This window comes from Elgaria multicarinata, chromosome 15 (genome assembly GCF_023053635.1).
Source record: "Elgaria multicarinata webbii isolate HBS135686 ecotype San Diego chromosome 15, rElgMul1.1.pri, whole genome shotgun sequence".
NCBI lineage: Eukaryota > Metazoa > Chordata > Lepidosauria > Squamata > Anguidae > Elgaria > Elgaria multicarinata.
Window position 1 is genome coordinate 22,489,037 of NC_086185.1, and position 22,218 is coordinate 22,511,254.

Genomic DNA, 22,218 nt, shown 5'->3' on the forward strand with positions numbered 1-22,218 from the left:
TCTGTGTGTGTGTGCGTTTTCTGTCTAAACAGGCATAGGATTGTACCTTTATTCATTCATTTTTCTATAGCGTGCCTTCATCCCCCCCCCAAAATGGATTACAGCGCAGTATACATAAATATAAGTCATTTGTTGAAAAATGCACTCAGATAAATGTGTGGAACCTGGGGAAAAAATGGAACTACTTGCACCTAGAGGTTGTATTTACAAAATCTAGGAACACAAATACCGATGTCATAACCATGTTAGACCATTTGTCCATCTGGTTCAGTATTGGCTACACTGACTGGCAGCAATTCTCCAGGGTCTGGGGCATAGAGTGAGAGGTCTTATACATCCACTACTACTACCTGGGATCCTTTTCAACTGAAGATGGGAAGAATCAGGACCAAGGGCCTAAGGTTGCCTCAGCTCCTATGCCTCCTGTTGGCCCTGATCCTGTCCCATTGCCTAGGGATAGAGTCCTTGGGGCTGCCGCCGCCTCCTCCAACATCGCCCTGGCTTCCCTTTCCTCCATAAACCCTCTGGGCAGCCCTGATAGGATTGCACCACTTAGGACCCAGGTAGAAAGCATCCTTGACAAATAACGGGTTTGCTCGTGAGTTTTTTTTTTTTTAAAAAGGCTAGGGATCCGGCCGAACGAGTCCCATCCTAAGCACGATTGTGATTCGCTGGCGATCAAGGGTTCAAGCCAACGCCAGTCCTATTTAGAGTAGATCCATTGAAATGAATGGGTCTTAAAATAGCCACGGCTAACCGAGATTCCAGTCATTTCAATGGGTCTACTCTAAGTAGGACTCGTGTGGCATCGCACTCCAAAGCTCCTCGAATTCCGCGGGACTTTCTCTCGACGAAGCAAGCACAGGATCCGGCTGCGCGCTCAGGAGGAAGAAAGGGGGCCTCCGGCGGAGGAAGCCGGCCTGGCCCGAGGGGGTGTTGCAGGGCCGTCGCAGTCGGGCTGGAGCTGCCTCCCTCCCTCCCTCTCTGGCTAGCTCGCGCCCTCCCACCCGCCTGCCGTCCCTCCTTCCCTTCCTCCCTCCGCCGCCTCGCTGAGCGGCACCCAGGCAAAGCGCGCAGTCACAGTGTCGCCGCGCGGACTCTTGCCTCGCGCGCCTCGGCCTGCACCATTTCGGCCCGAGGAAGAGGGGTGGGGGAGAGAGCGAGCGAGCGAGAGCTGTGCAGCCGGCCCCCGAAAAGGAACGGGAGGAGGAGGCTGACTGAGGAGGAGGAGGAGGAGGACGAAGAAAAAGGACCCCGCCAGCGTCTCTCGCCTCCGCGCCCTCCAAGCGAGTGGCCGAGCGCGGAGCCGCGTCCACGCCCTCTCTCTCTCTCTCTCTCTCTCTCTCTCTCACACACACACACACACACACACACACCCTCCCCCCCCCCCCCCAGCGCCGGTGCCGCAGTGGCCGGGTCCTTCCTCCTCTCCCTCAGTCGGCGCGAGCGCGTTCCCTGGGCTGAAGGAGAGTTTTGCAGCGCGCTCGGCGTCTGGAGGCGGCGAGGGCGAAGGGGCCATGGCGGCCACCGAGATAGCGCGCCAGGTGGTGAGTCGTGTAGGGCGGCGGGGCTGGAGGAGGAGGAGGAGGAGGGCGCGCCGCGGACCGAAGCGGAGCAGGTCGCGGTGGGCCTGGGGGAGAAGCGCGACCGGCCGGCCGGCCTCCCTCCGTCCCCGTGCCTTATAGATACATACAAAACTGCCGCGGCTGGGCCAGCGTTTGGTGCGCTTTCTCTCGCGCTCTCCGGCCGAGGGGAAACGCCGGCGGCGTCGGGCGGGGATGCCGGCCACGGATGCGCAAAGAAAAGAGGCAGCTCCTCGGATGGGGAGGATGAATGGACGCTGGGTGGATGCCCGGATGGCTCCGTTAGGAGAGCGGGCGAGGGTGGCGTTTTTCTCCTCACTTGGATCCGCACGGCTCCGAATTAAGCTCTGGGCATTTACACTACGAAAGAGGGCGCATGGAGAGGAAGGGGGGGGGGATTCCGAAGCAGATGGGGCGGGCCTCTCTAGAGGATGCATCCTAGTGGGGTGATTGGTAGAAGGGATTTGATTTTTTTGATATTATTATTATTATTATTATTATTATTATTATTATTATTATTATTATTATTATTATTATTATTATTATTATTGGATGAGGGCTGGGACCATAGAAAGGCTGCCAAGGTGATGCCTTGGTGGTGACTTTTCTGTTACAGGTTCTGGAGTGATGGGGAGAGGTTGGTTGCTTTTTTTGGAGCTGGGTGGGTGGGGGGGAGAAAGGTAGGAAGATGCTGTGCTCCCCGCACCAGCTGATGTGTTTGCTGGATGTATTAAAAGGGAATAGAGGGTTGGCTTGATTTGGGGCGATTTGGCTGGCTGATGGGTTGAAAGTGGCAGTATTAAGCAAGAGATAGCTATTGGGTAAGATGTTGCATCTGGTGAAGGAACGAGCTCTTTTCAGGTCCCTGTCTTAAAAGATTTTCGCAGGGCCTACGCTTGGGGAGGGTGTGTGTGAGCGGTGTGGCCGGCATAACGTGTGTGAAGGTGGAGAGAGAAGGACGATTTGGGGGAAAAATCTTAGGACTGCAGTGGTCAGTTTGGAGTCTGGCTGAACTTGATACGATCAGCTGGGATTCTGGTGTATGTGTTTTCCCCCAGAGGGGTTTATTTTGTTGACTTGCGATTGCCGTGGGCCACAGCAAGCAGCAATACAAAGTGCTTTTAGGTTCGATTGCAAATTGTGTCATGTCCAGGCAGATTGATCTCCATTGTGCTAAATGTTCTCTCCCTCTCTCTCTCTATCTGTGGCTCTGTCTCGAATATGCTATTGGGCAATTCTTCAATGTAACCTCGCAGCGCCATGACATCCCCCCCCCCTCAACATGACAAAGAGAAGGAGTTTTCAAAATTGGAGGGGTGGGAGCTTTTGTCTCTGCACAGGCTCTATAAGGTTCAGAGCTCACCTGTTCTGTTATCATGTGTGGCTTTCTCTGCTACAATGAAAAGGCACTCTGGAGGCAAGAGATGAGGCTACTTCTTTGTGCTCCAAATGAACTGAGAACCTGGCTCAAATCATTTGCAGTTTGTCATTCCTTCTAACAAGGAACTCCTGGATCTTCAGCCTACCAGTATGTTAGAATAGCATTGTATAGTATAGTACGCATGGATGCTTTAAATGGATAGTCCCTCTGCATTAAATCAGTGGGTTGTGCTCTAGGGCTGGAACAAAGGTGATTTCTCACGGTTCAAGAATTTGGAGATGGGGAGGCAGCAGAACTCACTGGTAGAGAACATACCTTGCATTTGGAAGGTTCCAGGCCCAATTTCTCCCATCTCCAGTTAAAAAGGATCTCAGGTAGTAGTCGATGTAAAAGACCTCTCACTCTATGCCCCAGACCCTGGAGAATTGCTGTCAAGTCAGTGTAGGCAATACTGAGCCAGATGGACAAATAGTTTAACATGGTATGATGTCGGTACTTGTGTTCCTAGATTTTGTGAATACGACCTTCTAGGTGCACGTAGTTCAGTTTCCCCCCCGGTTCCAGAGATATATCTGAGTGCATTTTTCAACGAATGACATATATTTATGTATACTGCCCTGGAATCCATTTGGGGGGGGGGGGCGGGGAATGGAGGCACGCTATAGAAAAATGAATAAATAAAGGCACAATGTATGCATCTTTAGACAGGGAAAAGTCCTACAACTCCCAGCGTGGCCAGCTGGGCAGTGCTGGGGGATATAGGGATTTCCCCCTATGTAAACATGCATAGAATTGTGCCCTAAATGTGTTTGGGTTAGGAGGGTGAATTCTGGATTCAAATCCCTGCTCAGCCATGAAGAGCAAGTGGCTTGGTAGAACATAGCTGGTGCCCTCCAGATGTGTTGGACTACAACTCCCAGCATGCATCAGCCAGCATCCTTGGACTACAACTCCCAGCATACATCAGCCAGTGTGGAGACCATCAGGCTGCGGAAGGCTATTGTGGGCTATTCCACCTCAGAGTTAGCAAGACAAAATGCAATAACCTCATGTATGCTGTCTAAGCATCTTGGTTAAAGGCTGATGTTGTAAAAAGTAAAGATGAATACTCTTGATGGCCCATCAGCTTCATGATGGGGTTGTGGGTGGGAAGGCATTTCTCTCTGGTGGGACCCAGGCTTTGCATGCCTAAGGCCTCTCGGATATTCCACTTTCAGTTAAAGGTTTTAGGCAGAAGAGCACAATGAGAACTCTTCCTGGGAGTGCTGGTCACTGTAGGTACTACTTGGTGTAAATCAGCGTCTTTTCTGTGTTTTCTAATATCCAAACTGTTCAGGGCGCAATCCTATGTAGGGTTAGACAGGAAAAAAAAAATCCTACAACTCCGATCATGCCCCAGCCGCATGGCTGGTTGGGGAATGCTGGGAGTTGTAGGACTTTTTTCATATGTATCTAAATCATTTATTCACACCCCAGATCACCTATTTCTTTTTTAATGTATTTTTTAAAAATCAGCAATTAATTTGCAAAGCCAAACTGAATTTAAAAAGGAAGCTTTGAAGAAAGACCTTTAGTCTAGCTGCTTTTATCTGGGTAAAAGCAGTAAGCATCCTTGCAGTTTTTGTACTACATCCTTAACGTGCCGTTCTGTAAGTAGATGTTGCATTTGTTAATAGTTGTCTGTTTAGCCGGCTGGGGGTTGCTGAGAGTTCAGGAAGGCACCATGTCTGACTTAGGTGCACTCTTGATGATCGTAAGCCCCCACACTGGAGATGTGCTACCTCCAATATTCAAGGCAGTAAGCCCGTGTGCACCAGTTCCATGGGCGGGAGGGTGCTGTTGCCACGATGTGAACAGAGTGCTGGACTAGATGGACCCTTGGTCTGATCCAGCATCAGGGCACTTCATATGTTCTTATCCCATGGAGGGTGGGAGGAGCGTCAGAGGCCATCTTCGTCTCCCCATCTACTGAAAGCATTTCAGAGGGGGGAGTGAAGGAGCCTGGCAGAGCCTCAGGATAGCTCATATCCTGGCCTCTCCAGTCTCCTCCCCTCTCTGCCCACTGAGTTCCCAATTTGGGAGGTGAGCTGACATAGTTCTTTCTATGCTGACTGTGAGGGGGTGGGCTGGATCTCTGATTCCCCCCTCTGAGGTTGGAGCGCTGACTCCAGATTGGGGAATGTGAACTACCCTATGGCCCCTTGGATGCTGTCTAGGGGGCATAGGATTGCTCCTTTAGTTCATTTATTTCCTACCTTCCATCATGGAACTCAAGGTGGTGTGCATGTCTCCCATCCAGGGTCCTGACCACACTAAGACCTGCTTAGCTTTAACAAGGTGGCTGCACCATATGCTTTCAGTTTCAGACTGTTTTCTTGAGGTTGTAGACTCAAAGGCCGCGCAAGAAGAGCTCATGCTCCTAAACCCAACAGAAAATGCTCCAAAACATAATTCTAGAAGGTTTAGGCAATCCATGCCCACTTACCTGAGTGTAAGCCCCGTTGAACCCTATGGGATTTACTTTAAGTAGACATTAATAGGATTGCGCTGTTAGATTGGATGACTTGCTGTGAAGCTCCTGTGATAGTTGGTTGCATGTAGCCTGCATTGTGTCCTTCCACAAATATTTTACTTTTGGCCACCAAACCTGCTGGCTATGCCTGTGGTTAGCAGAGTATGGAGCGGATCCATTGACGTCTCGTAAGCCTTCCGGTGAAGTTCCCACTGGTGTTCGGGTGCTGTTGCACTGTCTGATATCTCTGCACGAAGACCCAGAAATTCATTTCCTTGTAGTGTTCAGCCCCCCACTCTTGCTTCCATCGAGAACAGCCCACACTTGGGGCATTGTGGGAGGAAAACAGGGTTACTGAATCTTGAAGAAAAAAGGTAGGAAGTGAAAGCTGTGGCTACAATGGAGCACATCCAAAGGTTCACCACTCTTGAGGCTGTATAAGAACATAAGAAGAGCCCTGCTGGATCAAACCAAGGATCCATCTAGTCCAGCTTTGTGTTCACACAGTGGCAAGGTAGCTGCCCACGGAAAACCCACAAGCAGGACATGAGAGCAACAGCACCCCCCTGCCCATGTTCCCCAGCAACTTGTGTACATAGGGTTACTGATTCTGATACTGGAGGTAGCACATAGCCATCAGGACTGGTAGCCATTGATAGCCTCCTCCAGGAATTCATCCAACCCTTTTTAAAGCCATCCAAATTGGTGGCCATCACTACATCTTGTGGTAGAGAATTCCATAGTTTAACTATGTACTATGTGAAGAAGTACATAAGAAGAGCCCTGCTGGATCAGGCCAAGAGACCATCTAATTCAGCATTCTGTTCACACAGGGGCCAACCAGCTGCCCACCAGAAACCCACAAGCAGGACACTGGTGTAACAACACCATCCCACCCATCTTCCCCAGCAACTGGTGTACATAGGCTAATTGCCTCCAGTACTTCCTTTGATCTGTCCTGGATCTAAAGCTTAGCAAAGGAAGGGAGGATATCAGCTGATGCTGTCTCTTGAGAAGATTGCCTTGACTATTATTATGGGCACTTCCTGGCCCACCAGTATGAGCCATTGAGCTGGTGGGTCCTAGGAACAGGGCTTTCTCAATGGTGGCCCCATAAGTTTGGAACTCCCACCCAAGGAAGAAAGATTTTTCCTCGTCACTGCTGGCTTTTAAAAAGAATCCCGGAGATACATTTGTTCCAGTCAGTATTTGGTGCTTAAAAACCGTTAGCCGTTCTCTGTGTGCGTGTCTTCAATTGTAATTTGTATGTTCATGTTTTTGTAATATTGTAAGCCAACTTGTGAGTGCGGTGCATTCTGAAAAGCTGGTTAAAAAACTATTACATTAATAAATAAAGACTTGAAATGTATTGGGCCTTAATATATTGTTTTTAGTGTATCTTTAGGGTTTTCTCTCTTGTTCAAAGTGGCTGATAGAACATTGATGCTGTGATAGGGAGGCGTGGAAGTGGCGAGAAAGGCGAGGCAGGTCTCTAATTTAACTGTTCCACTTTGCAAGTGCAGTGAGCATGTAGGGAATGTTTTTAAAGAAATCTGCACCGATAAAATCATTCATACATTTTCTGTGTTACACATGCATACATGGGCCTTTTTAACATGCATTAGCAACCTGCCATGGATGGCCATAAGGCTTGGTTGCTGCTTGCTGGCAAATGAGAACTAGTTGACTGTTTTGATGTGTGTGGCTTTTCGTCAGGCAAGAAATGAATTTACCACAAACTGAGGATGAAAGCTATGGTGCATGAGTCATGTTGTCTGCCTTGAGTTGGGGCTAGCGATGCTTCCTGCCCAGTGGACGTAATGAGCCAGAGGAAGACATGAAGCACAGGTTACGTTTGCTATGGCAAAGCCACCCAAAATGTCTTCCCATTGGGAAATCACCACTGCTTCATCCATAACTTGGAAGACTGTGTAGGGTGACCATATGGAAAGGAGGACAGGGCTCCTGTATCTTTAACTATTGTATTGAAAAGGGAATTTTAGTAGGTGTGATTTGCATGCATGCAGCACCTGGTGAAATCCCCTCTTCATCACAACAGTTAAAGTTGCAGGAGCCCTGCCTTCTTTTGTATCTGGTCAAGAGGGCAGGGCTCCTGCAGCTTTAACTGTTTATTTATTTATTTATTGCATTTCTATACTGCCCAATAGCCGGAGCTCTCTGGGCGGTTCACAAAAATAAAAAAAACATTCAAAGTATAAAACAACAGTATAAAACCATAATTATAAAATACAATATAAAAGCTCAACCAGACAAAAACAGCAGCAATGCAAAATTACAAATTTAAAACACCAAGTTAAAATTTATTTATAGACTGTTAAAATGCTGGGATGAAGGAATTTCACCAGGTGCTGCATGCATGCAAATGACACCTGCTGAAATTCCCTTCGCTATACAGCTGTTAAAGATACAGGAGCCCTGTCCTCCTTTCCATACGGTCACTCTAAGACTGTGTGCCTTGGGGATTGGAGCCCTCTCATTGAATATCCACACACTCCTGTACCCTGTGGCTGCTAGGTATGGAAACTAGGAGTTGTACGGTAAAATCCAACATAAATCCTACCTAGAATAGAACTATTTAAATGAATGGACAAGTTCATCATGACTATCTGAAGTCCCATTCATTAAATAGGTCTACCCCGAGTAAGACTTATGTTAGGTTTTCCTCATAAAAGGGAGGCTCGGAAGACAGCAACAAGGGAGAGAGCCTTCTCTGTGGTAGCCCCCCAATTATGGAAAAATCTCCCCGATGAGGCCCGCCTGGCACCAACATTACTATCTTTTCCACACCAGGTCAAGACCTTTCTATTTTCCAAGACATTTAGCAATAATCGATACTGGACCTGTTTTTAGGTTCGGTTGACAGCTTATAGTTGTCTATAGATGTATGTTTTTGTGTATACTGTATGTTTTTATGGTTTAAAATTTTTTATATCATTTTTATTATTTTAATGTTATGTAAGCTGCCCAGAGAGCTTTAGCTATGGTGCAGTATAGAAATGTAATAAATAAATAAAATAGTAATTGAGAGCCAGAGGTAAAGTGAAGGGGAAGGTCTTATAATTATGAGCACCATTAAAGTCAGCAAGGTGGGAGAGACAGACACAGCTGGCACATGGGCTCTCCTGAGTTCTCCTGCACAAGCCCCGTTCACTACTAGTCAATGGCTAGTTGTCATGATGGCTGTATGCTACTACCATGTCTTGCTTTTTTGGTCCCTGGCCGATGGCTGGTTGGCCCCTGTGTGAACAGAGTGCTGGACTAGATGGTTCCTTGGTCTGATCCAGCATGGTACTTCTTGTGTTCTCTGGCAATATGCCTCTGTTCTGGGGGAATAACTGTGGAAGAGGGTCTGTTGCTCAGGTGTCCTGCTTGTGGGCTTCCAAGAGGCATCTAGGATGGTGGCCAGATGGACCCTTAGTTTGATCCAGGAGGGCGGCTCTTCTGTTCTTATGGAATGAGCCATAGGACAGCAGGATCTTCAAGACTGGTTAGTCTTCCTGTAGCATGAGTAGGTAGGCCAGAAATGTAGTCATATCTCCATGTTCTCATGCTGCATACCGCTAAAGACCAGGTGTTGGGGGTCCAAGGGCAGTATCTGATGGTGACATTCCACAAACTCAAATAGCCCCAGTGGAGTTCTGCTGAATCTTCCCGTAGTGCAAGTGGTTGCCTATTACTCTCGCACAAGGGATTGCACAAGCAGAATGCAAAACTGTGTAAATATAACTGAAGTTTGATTCTTCTCTTGCACATAGTTCAAAACCTAGTTTATGCTATGGCAATGTCATTTCCGCTAATGGAATTATACAGTTGGATACTACCCCAAAGAAGCTGATCTAGGATATTTAGCATCCTGTTTGTGAGTTTCTTGAGACTCTTAGCTGACCGTGGTTGGAAACAGAATGCTGGGTTTGATGAACTCTTGGTTTGCTACAGCAGGGCTCTTCCTACACACACAGAGTTACATATGTATTAGTTATGAGTCACCTAGAACACTTTGTAGAATAAACAGAATATGAATGTTTTAAAATAAAAATAAATATGTATACTTATCATTTAACAACCTAAGCATGTGTGCTGGAGGAAGAATGAAGTGAACAAGTTGAGAATTTAAATTGGCTTTTTTGCAAAATGCTTCCTTTCTCCATCTTGATGACATTTGAAGTCAGCAGTAATTGAAACTTAAAGTCACTGACAAATCAAAGGCCTTTAGCTGACTAGTGGTCTTGTTGTTTTTAACCTAATCCGATTTATTAAAATAAGCCAGTGTTGTCTCGGTAAAACACTGATAATAATATTAAAGAACAGTTTTCTTTTAACTAAGGAAAATAAGTCATTTTTTGAAGTGCTTCCTGTCTCAGATGAATTTAGGCCTGTGCACAATACAACTGGAATACCTTGGGTTTGCAGTCATGTAGGTTGCACCAAATCTGTTGCACGCACCTGCACATTTGGCATGTACCAAAGATTTTTTTCTCATTTCTCTTGCTCCCAATTCCAAGGGAGATGACTTCTGCTTGATCTCCAAGCAGTATTTACAGATCTCTGGACAGAAACCAGTTTCTCTGCAGGCAACTTAAAGTGCAAGTATTTCTTAACGCTTCCTATTTTTTGACGCACCGTAAAACTATTTTCGTGCTGAGCAACGTAACACCTTCTGTGGCTTTATGGCCCTGTTCCTGCAAGCAGGACTGGTGGATCTTCTCCTTTTAACTGAGGCTGTGCTTGTATAAATGAAGAGCCTTCAAAGATCTTATTTCTAATCTGGGAGGTTGGGTCTTGGTCTTAAAATTGTAAATGGTTGGGGGTTTGGAAAAAAAACTTAGCTCCTGCATTACTTGATATGGACCTTGTGGAGTTTGCAGGGTAGGGGAAGAACATAGGAAGTCTGTGTGGCGTAGTGGTTAGAGTGTTGGACTGGGAGTCGGGAGATCCGGGTTCTAGTCCCCACTCAGCCATGGAGCTCATTGGGTGACTTTGGGACAGTCGCAGACTCTCAGCTAAACCGACCTCACAGGGTTGTTGTTATTGTGAGGATAAAATGGAGAGGAGGGGGATTACGTATGTCGCCTTTGGTTCCTTAGGGAGGAAAAATATCAGGATATAAATGTAATAAATAAATAAATAAAATCCAAGTCAGCCTCTTGGTCCTTTGAGCTTAGTTCACTGACTGGTGCCTGCTGTCCAGATTCTTAGATGGGAGCTGGACCTAGTGATGATGGGGTTCGGACCTGCAACCTCCTTCAGGCAAAGCATGTGCTCCGTCTCTGAGTTACGTACAGCCTCTTGCCAGATTGGAAGTTGCCAAGAGATACAGCACTGTGTTATGGGAGGGGATGACTTGGAGCTGTTCCTTCCAATTTTGGATCACAGTGTCAGCCTGTTTGTGGCATGATAGGGTTGTGCCAATTCAATGTCATCAGACCATCAGTAGCTGAAATAGCCTCCCGCCCATTTAGCAAAAATCCCACCCAGTTATACAGTGGCTTTCAACCAGCCCCTTCTGCTGTGGTCTCTGTACATTCAGTCTCTAACCTGTGCGTGCTTCCCTGTCCTTCCTGTGAACTCCTGTTCTTCCTTGCCAAAGCCAGGAAAAGGTGCCTTTTCCGTGCTAGTGAATTTCCGTAGAAAGCTCCCTGTAACACCAGGGTAGTGACAGGGCATCCTTTTATCCCTGTCTTCTGGAATAGCTTAATAGGGAAATCTTAGCTAGGAAAATATCCAGGTAGCTTGTCAACTCTGTGCCCTTTGTCAAGGACTTTGAAGAGAGTTAGCTAAGAGCTGTCAGAAACCATGAATCCAGATGGCGTTGGCTGATCTTGGATGCCAAACGGGTGGGTCCTGGAAAACCCAATAAAAGCGAGAGCACCGGCTTATGCATTTTGCTTCCCCTGATGGGAGTTGTAATCCAAACACATCTGAAGGGCACCAGGTTGGGGAAGGTAGGCTTAGAAACAAGGTGGATTTGTTTTAAATCACGATTTAAATCACTACTCAGAAAGACTCAATTTAATCATGTGACTCCCCACCCCCCAAAAAAAGTGCACTCTTCCTCGCTATATTTTATACAACTCAGAGTTACCAAAGACTCATTCTTGCTGGTATAATCTTAATATTTACAACCAGATGAAGGTTTCGTTTTTAGAATAGCAACTTTTCAGATTAGTTTTACAGGTATATCAAAAAATACTGATTTGGTTATACTATTAGAAACACATCATAGATAGATAATTATGAAATTATTGCGAGGTGAACTATGTCCAGTTTTAATAGGTTAATCATTCATATTTGGACAACTTTTCTGCTGTACTTTATTGGAAGGAGAAGAGTAATCTTACAGAAACCTCTGGAAGAGCATGACATTGGGAATGGATTAATGGAATTCATTTACCAAAAAATTTAAACAGCCTCATGCTACATAATGAAAAACAAATCCTTATTTCATGATGAATAACCTTTGGACTATAATGTATCTTAAATAAAAAACTATCTTAGATTTTTTTTTTCTCAAAAAGCATTTTATTTTAAAAAATCAAATTTAAATTAAAAAAAACTACGATTTTAATTTTTTTTTAAAAAAAAAGCATTGATTTTTATCCACCCTGGAAACTATGTATCATGTCTTCCTCCCTCCTAAACCTGATTTACTGGCCCTTCAGTTGCCACAAAAGAGAAGGAGAAATTCAGAGACCCTTGCTTTTCACAACTCGCGTGTTGCAATAGCAAAACAGAATTGGGGCAGGGTGGGGGAGTATGCCTCTTCCAACCGGGAGGCTTGCCATTGCATTTGCAGCATTTCCCCTTTGTTCAAGTCGAGAAGCAGTCAAAAACTATGTTCCTTTCTTCAGGTGGGAACTGGCTGCTTTCTGAACTGAGAGAGGAACCGCATGCATGCACACCAGTTCCCTAGCTCACAGGAAGTGAGTGATTCGCTTGCTAAACTAGGCTGTCTAAGGGACTGCCTGTCTTGCTATGAACCTGCCCGGGTATTAAGATATGCAGGAGAGGCCTTTTTAAGGGCACTGTTTCCCACAGCATCATTTATTACACATGGCTCCGTTTGGAATCTCCACATTCTGAAAAAAAAAGGGGTTTTATTCAGCCATTTCAGCAGGTATTGGCCTCATGTTTTGGGGAATATCTTTTCAACCATGAAGGCTCGCAACCTGTCTAAATGTGAACTTCAGAGAGGAGGGAAAGCTAGTGTGTGCCTCAATGAGAGGGTAAACTTTTGACCGCAGTTTACGCTGCCTGAACTTCTCAATGTGATGGTGTACAAAGCCACTTAGCTGTACAGCCTGAGTTTGGCTAACTTTTTCTCTCTCCTTAAGGCCACATAATTATGTATACCGTTGCATGGAAATTGCAAGGTAGACTCGAGAGTTGTGATTTTAAAACTGCCTGCCTTCAGAGAATCCTTCCCAAGCCGTTTGCCCAGAAAACATTGGGCATTTGCCGTGGAGGTCTTGTGTGTTGCAGCAGAGGATTCTGGGGCATGTTTTTGATCCATAATCAGGTCATAATCTGTCCTGGCCTGCCTTTTAGGACTCCTTTTTGCCTTCCTGCAAAGGAAGGGAAAGAAGGGAAGAAATCTGAGTCTTTGATCTCTGGATTTGGCCAAACCTTTCAAGTTTGCAGAACAAAGACTCAAGTTTTGTTATTCTAATGCACTTCCAGCATGAATTCTTCAGCTGCATTCATGGGGCCAAGCTAGATGTGACACCATCCATCCAGTTTGCAGTTGCATGGCTGACTTCTTAAAAATATATTGTCATTGTTTGGGGCCTGACCTGGGTCAGGACCAAAGCAGGAGGCCCCACCCCAGGGTCCTGACCCAGATTCTCCACCTCCCCCCCCCCCAGTGACTGCTATTTACTTTTAAGACACTATTAATATAGCTGCTGATTGTGCCTGAAAAGGAATGAATGGTAGCAGTGCTCCGTAAACTTACTTTTGTGCATTGGGCTCAATAAACATACTGGAGATTACTTCCCTTCCCCCCCCCCTTGATTTGGTGCATTCCCACTTTCTGTTCCCCTTTTGTTCCCTTCTATCCCCATTCAAACCAAGGACACACCCAACACGCTTCTTCAGTTGTGCATCTCAGGGAAGGATCAATCATGAGAGGCAAGCTTTCTTTCAAGGAAGCTCGTATTCCTGAACCCCTGCTGAGCTGTGAAGGGGGCCACAGAGCGCACGATTTGAAAAGCACTAAAGCAGGGGTTCTTAACCTGGGGTCCATAGACCCCCAAGGGGGGTCCCCTTGGGGGTCTATGGATGGGCTTCAGGGGGTCCGTGAAAGTCAAATAAATTTATTCATGCTTTGTGTATTGAGGCAATCAATTTTCAATAAAGTACATTCATTGCATGCAAAGTTGTGTTTATGTGCTTATGTGCATTTTTCTAGGAAGGGGGTCCATAGCTTTCACCAGATTTTCAAAGGGGCTTGTGACTCAAAAAGGGTTAAGAACAACTGCACTAAAGAAATACAAGAAGGTGCCCAGGGCTGGTGCTGAACAGACATGATAGCACACTTCAAATACTTAAAAGGTTGTCACACAGAGGAGGGCCAGGATCTCTTCTCGATCCTCACAGAGTGCAAGACATGGAATAATGGGCTCAAGTTACAGGAAGCCAGATTCCGGCTGGACATCAGGAAAAAAACTTCCTGACTGTTAGAGCAGTACGACAATGGAGCCAATGACCTAGGGAGGTGGTGGGCTCTCCCACACTAGAGGCCTTCAAGAGGCAGCTGGACAACCATCTGTTGGGTATGCTTTGAGGTGGATTCCTGCATTGAGCAGGGGGTTGGACTCGATGGCCTTGTAGGCCCCTTCCAACTCTACTATTCTGTGATTCTATTCTATGAGTCTAAAACCCAGTGACGCATCTCTTGTGCTTAAATGGGTGACTTTCGACATGCTGCATTTCTGTGTGATGGGGCAAGGCCAAAGACCTTCTTGTCGGCGGTGCTGCAAAGTTCGAAAGCACAGCAAGGAATTAACTTCCTCAGCGGGAGCATCTATAATTGGACTACTGTAATTGGATGTATTTTCCAGTAAGTACACCTTGCAGCGCACCCCCTGCTAAAGAACGGAAGTTGCATGTATTCATTCTGCTTATTTTTTCTCCCCACTTGCTTAAGATGCTAAGCATCCCATTCTTGTTTCCAGAGGGTTAATAACACTCTTCATGCAAGGAAAAAGAATGGGAAAGGATTAGAGAATGGGAGTGCTCACTCCTTAAAGCAGCCTTCCCCAACCTGGTGTCCTCCAGCTGTATTGGATTGCAACTCCCATCTTCCCCAGCCAGCAATGCCCCCGCCCCTAGTTACCTCTGCACCAGCTCTAGGGCGGAACGGTTTCAGGCTATGTCTTGCCACAGGTGATTACTACAGTTCAGCACCTCTAAACTCACCTGCGTTTTTGAAAACAAGACAGGAAACAGGAAGCAGATGAAAAGTCTACGTGGCCAAAAAGCACATCCTCTTGATAAATGGCTCAGGCGAACGTATTTTTTTTGTGTCGCACCTGCATTGCATTTCTGTTTTATGAATGCTGGAAGAGCCAACAGGAGAATTCAACACCTGCCTCTTCTTTTGCAACAAGTGCTGTGCTGTGCCTGCATCTCTGAAACGCAGCTTTGACTTGATATTTAATAAATGTAATTGATGTGTCTCCCTTCGAGTACTTATTTTTGTTGCTTTGGTTTGAGCTTTTTATATTTGTAACGAGACTAGATCTCATGACAACATCTAGTTGATTCTCTTTTTTACAGTGCTAAGAGGAAGATGTAACTATACATTTAACATGGGTACCTCCTTTTGGGGATTCCTTTCTTAACAGTAAAGGGTACCAACGATTAGTCTCCAATGGCTTGGCATTGCTGTATTTCATCTGGCAAACTTCAGAGATGATACACCTTTACTATTTGCAGGACGGGAGGCCAAGCTGTGTCACATTTTGGAATCTCATTTTTAATTCCAGAATTCTCCTGGAGGCATTTGATTATAGAATCCCCTAATTGGGTAGCAGGGGTAAGATGATGCAAATATAGGGTGACCCTATGAAAAGGAGGACAGGGCTCCTGTATCTTTAACAGTTGCATAGAAAAGGAAATTTCAGCAGGTGTCATTTGTATATATGGAGAACCTGGTGAAATGCCCTCTTCATCACAACAGTTAAAGTGGAGGAGCTATACGAGAGTGACCAGATTTAAAAGAGGGCAGGGCGCCTGCAGCGTTAAGTGTTGTGATGAAGAGGAAATTTCACCAGGTTCTCCATATATACAAATGACACCTGCTGAAATTCCCTTTTCAATACAACTGTTAAAGATACACTACTGTGGTCACCAGTTACTAGTGCATGCCATCCTTTTTCTCATCATTGCTAGCACTAGCTTGATGGGCAGAGAGCCAGTGAGCCAGGAGGCCGGGGCATCGACTGCTCCTCCTTTTCACCCCCACCGCTGTCTGAGCCAGAGCAAGAGGCAGGTGAACAAACAGGTCCCAGTGTAGGGTGATCACATGAAAAGGAGGTCAGGGCTCCTGTATCTTTAACAGTTGTATTGAAAGGGGAATTTCAGCAGGTTTCGTCTGTATGCATGCAGCACCTGGTGAAATTTCTTCTTCATCACAACTCTAAAAGCTGCAGGAGCCTTGCCCTCTTTTGTATCTGGTCATTCTAGTATAGCTCCTGCAGCATAAACTGTTGTGATGAAGAGGGCATTTCACCAGGTGCTGCATGCCTACAAATGGCACCTGCTGAAATTCCTCTTTCAATACAACTGTTAAAGATAAGGAGCCCTGTCCTCCTTTCCATAGGGTCACCCTGTTCCAGTGGGGAAGAGAAAGAGTAATTCCAGGGGCTCTTAACAGTGGGTGACAGGTGTCTGACCAGGCCTACCCTTGATGCTGACCCTGACTAATGGAAATCCTGCTGCAAAGTGTTTTCTGTTGTGAAGCCATACTGTATAAGCTGATCAAATAACTGTACAGGTAGAGCTTCCAGGTGTTGTTCGGTATTAGTTAGCTTTTAAATTGTTCCACAAAACAATTCCAGCTTTTCTTTCTAACAGTTGCTCCTGCTTCCAGCCCTAAGGCAACTTTTAAAATAAGCCTTTCAATGCCGCTCTTTTTCCAATATAGGGAGAGAAACCCTCGGGAGTGTCTCTTCTCTCCAAATGCCCCGTGTCAGAAGCGTGAACGGTTATAAACTGTGTATGTGTCGCTGCGGTTGTAAACATAATTGTGAGAGTTTAGAACAGTCCTGTGGAAAGGGAATGCCACACCACGTTTGTGTTTGGTTTGTGTTCAGTAAGTTGGCTGTCAAGGAACAAGATTTAGAAAGTATGCAAAGATCTGTGAGGGTGTTTAGATGGCAAAATAAATGGCATATTTCCTTTGGAAGGGAGAGTTTTCGTACTGCTCCCAGAATAGAATCGTGTGTACTTTAGAAATAACGGTGGGACTGGTTATTTCTAATCTGTTCAGGATTAGTTTACATTATTTAATACTGATCTGTTTGTTTTATGTGTCTTAATTTATCCTTGTTTTACTGTTTTGCTCTAATAACTGTTTTCATGTACTAATCTGTGGGAAAGCCTATGGACTAGATTGGGCTGGGTGGGTGGGCAACAGGCATCCCCTGATAGCTTTTATGTGGCCATCCCTGCTGTTTGTCCCTGCACTACTGAAATTTGGTAGTTGGTCAAGGGAAATTGGCCAATGGACCTCCCAAAGTTGCCCACCCTTGGAATAAATAAAACATGCTTAGAGATAATTTTAACAAGTATTTCCTTAAAACCATTGTAGGGCGAAGGTTGCCGTACCGTTCCTCTTTCTGGCCACGTAGGATTCGATAGCATGCCCGATCAGCTGGTTAATAAGTCAGTTGGCCATGGTTTCTGTTTCAACATCCTGTGTGTGGGTGAGTACTACGTTCTTTCTTCCTCTTCTTTTCTTTTCCTTTCCATTTTTGGAAAACTCTGTTGCTGAATGTGGGCTCTTTATGCCGCTCAACATCAGATGTAGGTAAACAGGGCTAACAAAGTAATCCTTTGACTTAACTAGAATACACATTTTGTGTTTGTGGTCTGAGCCAGTTTTAAGGCAGAAAAATAAGCTCTTTGGGTGGTCTGAAGATGACGGGGTGAGATGACGTCTTTGTAGGATTCTGTTGGACCAAACGAGCAGTAGAAGCCTAGAGGTTGAGATTGAGGGCCTGTGGGATACTCTGACTTGTGCTGTGATGTCCGCGCCAAGGTCTTTGGTGGAAAATAAGCTGGGTGTCTTGCTTGTTGGAAAGAAAATAAACTGAGAAGCTGCTATTTCTGTGAGTTTGCCTGCTCTAACATGTGTCCACCTACTTCAAGAGTGTTGATCATTAGGCCTATAGGCCAAATACTCCACTCCCTTTTCTCCAACTACCTATCGTTTGCCAGTTTCCAAGCTATTGAACTGTACCCCCCCCCATTCTAAAAGGTTAAATGCCTCACAGTAAGAGTTTTAAACGAAAATATGCTGGTATTTCTGGTATTTATTTATTCCACTTCTGTAACCGTGCAATAGCTGAAGCTCTCTGGGCACTTCACAAAAATGATGTCTCCTTTGTCATTGGCTAGGGTGACCATATGAAAAGGAGGACAGGGCTCCTGTATCTTTAACAGTTGTGTTGAAAAGAAAATTTCAGCAGGTGTCATTTATATATATGGGGAACCTGGTGAAATTTCCTTTTCATCACAACAGTTAAAGCTGCAGGTGCCCCTGCCCTCTTTTAAATCTGGTCACTCTAGTATAGCTCCTGCAGCTTTAACTGTTGTGATGAAGAGGGAATTTCACCAGGTTCTCCATACATACAAATGACACCTGCTGAAATTCCCTTTTGCCCTGTCCTCCTTTTCATATGGTCCCCCTATCATTGGCCCTGCTTGTTTTTGTATCCAACCCTGTCCACCACTAGGATCCTGAAAGCTTCTCCAAAATGACAAGCGGCTTTCAGTCTTAAAATGTTCTCTACCCCTGGTCTAGACTGTGGGACAGCTTGCCTAGTTTACTAGGCCTGGGGAGCTGAAACAGTGCCCCAGGCGATGTCTGGAGCGTGTGCAGAGGAATATATGGAAGAAGGCAAGTGAACGGCCCAGATTGCTACAGCTTTTCGGCTGTTATAGAAATGTAAAAAATAAACAAATTAAGGTACCCAGGTTCAAGCTGTTTAGGCCTTTAAAACTTGACACAAGTACCTTGGACTGGGCCTGGAAACAAACTGGCAGCCAGTGCAACACAGTTTAAATAGGCATGACATGGTCAAAATGCCTACCTCCAACCAGAAACCTAGCTGCTGTGTTTTGCCCCAAATGCAGTTCCTAGAATTAGGCCTTTAGTAGCACTCGTATTTGTTCCTTTTGCATTTGCCTCTCCCCAGTTTGCCTTTGATCCCACACACCCCTGGGACGCCGCTCCCAAGAGTCTCTGATATTGAATTCGGGCTTCAGGTAGAAAGAGGGTTGACACCCCTGTTTTTTATGTCTTCCTATAAGAATTCTCAAATGAATTAAGATACGCAAATAAGCAATGCCCAGGTTTGTTTATAAAGAATAACAATACTATAAGGAAAGGGTTGATGTCATTTGGGATGCAGAGAAAGGAGTAAAAAATGATGTCACCTTTGTGCCCAAATCATGAGTGACACCAGAGATCTGTGATGGGGTTTCCATCATCATCATCATCATCAAGCCACAGGAGACTCTAAATTTTAATAGAGGAGAAGTATCGAGGAAGGAGGCAATTCATTTTCCTGTTTGCTATTTTCCTGATCAAAATTGCCCCACCCCAAAACTGCTATTGGTCATGCAGGGGAGAATAATAGACGAACATGCCTGATTTTTTATTTTATTCTTGGCCAGAGGAGCTAATAATAGTGAGAGGGAGGATTTAGATTTAGGAAACACCATGTGTGGGGTGGTGGGGAATGATTAAATCCCCCTTTACCCAGTGCCACTGCTCTGATGAAAACTGAGCTCCTGTGAAGTAAAACAAATTTGGAGATCTGGTCATAGATCTGTGTCATATTTGTTTTGACCCTTTGTGTGTATGTGGTGTGTGTGTGTGTGTGTGTGTGTGTGTGTGTAGAAGTTGAAAGGTTGACTTGCCTTGCTGATTGCCTGTGTGTGAACCTCCTGTGTTGCTAAATCTAGGTTGCGAGTGTATTATCAGACAATGATCTAGTTTCAAGGTAACACTAATAGACAGTGGCAGAAGTGCTGGAAGGAAAACTCTGAGGTTTACGAAGAGACAAAAGCTCAGAATCACTTTGGCTCAGCTACTCTCCTTTCCCTCTGTGAATAGATCTATTTTTGATATCCATGTGATTTCATGGTGAAAGCATTGCCCAAATATCATTTATTTTAAGGTTCTTCTCTTTCTTTTAAAAGATTATCCTTAGTTATATCACCTGATCAAAGAGACCAAAGGCTGGGGCTTCATATGCAGCTGGGTCAGGTGGTAGAGTCCTGACGTGGTAGGATGTAGCTGACCACTTCAGGTTGCAGATTTAAAATTTGCAATAAGTTCAGTTAGAAAGAAGAAGGATTATTGCATGATCCGGTGTTAGGGCCTGCAATAGAAAAGCCAAACCAATAAAGTATTTCTTTCAAATTGGAGGCATTATTACAGTTTCCTAAAGGACAGGCTTGAGCTGAAGCAAGTCCTCTTTAGGTAACATGCTAAGCAATGCTGGGGCCACAACGGCGAAGGCCCTACTTTTGCTGATCCAGCCTCTTCTGCTTATTCAGCAAGGCCTCTTCTGATGATATTAGCAAACACAGAACGTATTCTCCCTTGTGAGCCTGCCTGTGCTTTGAGATCTTCTGGAGAAGGCCTTCTTTCAGTCCCACCATCTTCACAGGTGTGCTTGGTGGGAACATGGGAGAGGGCCTTCTCGGTGGCTGTTCCGATGCTCTGGAACTCTCTTCCCGGGGAAGCTAGGCTGGCTCCCTCCTTGATGGGCTTTCGGAAGCAGGCTAAAACTTTTTTGTTCCAGCAGGCCTTTGGAGAATAATCTGGCCCTCCATCTATGTTAATGTCTTATAATTTTGTTGTGTATTTTAAACGTTTGTGGTTTTGTTTCCCCCCCCCCCATATATGTTTTAAACTTTGTAAGGCCGCCTTGAGGCCCAGCATTGGGCAAAAGGTGGGATACAAATAATTATAACAACAACAACAACAACATCATCATGAGGGTTAATACGGAGAGAGGTGCTTCCTACCCCAAGGTATGCTGGGATGTGGACCATGTAGGGCTTCCCAAGCAGGAGCCAATGCCATGAGTTGGACCCGCAAGCCAAGGGCAGCCAGCACAGCTGTTTGTGTAAGTGTCGTCTGTGGCCCCTCCTCTGTCAGGAAGCGGTCTGTTTCTTCTGCGTCGACTGGAGCTCACTGCAGTTCCTTGAGGTTACAAAGGCCTGGTTGATGCTTGCATCGTGGATCCCTTTGATCTAGTTGAGGCTGCAGCCTGCACATCAGATGAAGCTGATGCAAAGCGCTTCTTGTTACCACTGCTTCCGGAGCTTCCAAATGCAGCAAGAGGCCCCCTGATTAATTAAGGGCCATGTGACATCACCAGTAATGTCTTAACTCTGCCCAATTGATTGCCGGAGAGCTGTGCAACCCATATTCTGTCAATTTCAGATTGGGGAACCTAGGAACCTGCCTTATACTGAGTCAGACTGTTGGGTCTTCAGCTTGTTACAGCCTACCCCACCTTGGGTCTTTCCATGTGTTGTGAACTGTAACTACCATAAGGCCCACTTAGCAGTGGTTGGGGATGATGGGAGTTCCAGTCCAAAACATCTGGATGGACCCATGGTGAGAGAGGCTGGTCTGCTTTCTTTGGCGACACCTTTCCGAGGTTTCAGAGAAGACCCTTTTGCAGGCCTATGTGGAGATGCCAGGGATTGAACTTGGGATGTTTTACATGTGCTCGATCACCAAGCTATGGCCCTTGGAAGGCCAAGACAAGGCAGAGTCAATGATAATGTGTCTCAGCAGCACCTGTAGAAAAGACCTCTTGTTGCTCAGGCCAGTGAGCAAGCCAGTTGTCAAAGGTTTTTATAGGGGTTAGGCCAGGGGTGGGGAACCTCAAGCCTGGGGGCCAAATCTGGCTCCCCCAGTCTAGCCCTCCAGGGTTTCCCAGATGGCCCCACCCACTTCTTCTGGTCCCACCCTCTTCCCCCAACCACCAATGATTTGGAGGTTTCTTGGCTTTTGTGCAATCTTATTTATTTATTTATTTATTTATTTATTACATTTCTATACCGCCCAATAGCCGGAGCTCTCTGGGCGGTTCACAATCTTCCAAATTCTAAAAGGCTGAAATGTCTCTCCTAAGGCCTAGTTCCTAGCAGAAAGAGCCTTGAGATACAATATGCTGATACTTTAGTTTAGGAAGTATCATGTGACCAGCTCCACCCAATTGTTGTTGAGGCTTCCTTGTTACTCCCAGATTGGCAACCCTTGTTATTCTGGTCAGTTTCCCTGTAGTTCCCTCTTTAGGACATGGCTGCTCAGCTGCAGAGAGGGCATTCCATATGAGCTAATCAACATAAACCTGATTGGTAGGAGATTCAGGACAGATAACAGGAAGGACTTCTTTACACAGCGCAGAGTTGAACTATGGCATTCACTTCCACAAAATGTAGTGATGGCCACCAATTTGGATGGTTTT

The 22,218-nt window shown here is 45.7% G+C and overlaps 1 protein-coding gene across 5 annotated transcripts in view; it reads left to right on the top strand.

The window, feature by feature from the left end:
• The first annotated feature begins 1,082 nt into the window (after window positions 1–1,082).
• SEPTIN6 (septin 6) overlaps window positions 1,083–22,218 on the top strand; it is a 53,734-nt gene continuing 32,598 nt past the window's right edge. For 3 of the 5 annotated variants that reach the window (XM_063142026.1, XM_063142027.1, XM_063142029.1), the window contains exons 1-2: window positions 1,085–1,547; window positions 17,310–17,424. In XM_063142026.1, coding sequence (XP_062998096.1) covers window positions 1,518–1,547; window positions 17,310–17,424 — 145 coding nt within the window. In that variant the 5' untranslated portion in view covers window positions 1,085–1,517. Of the gene's footprint in view, window positions 1,548–17,309; window positions 17,425–22,218 lie in introns of all 5 variants that reach the window. The other 2 variants (XM_063142025.1, XM_063142028.1) reach the window with 2 other exon arrangements.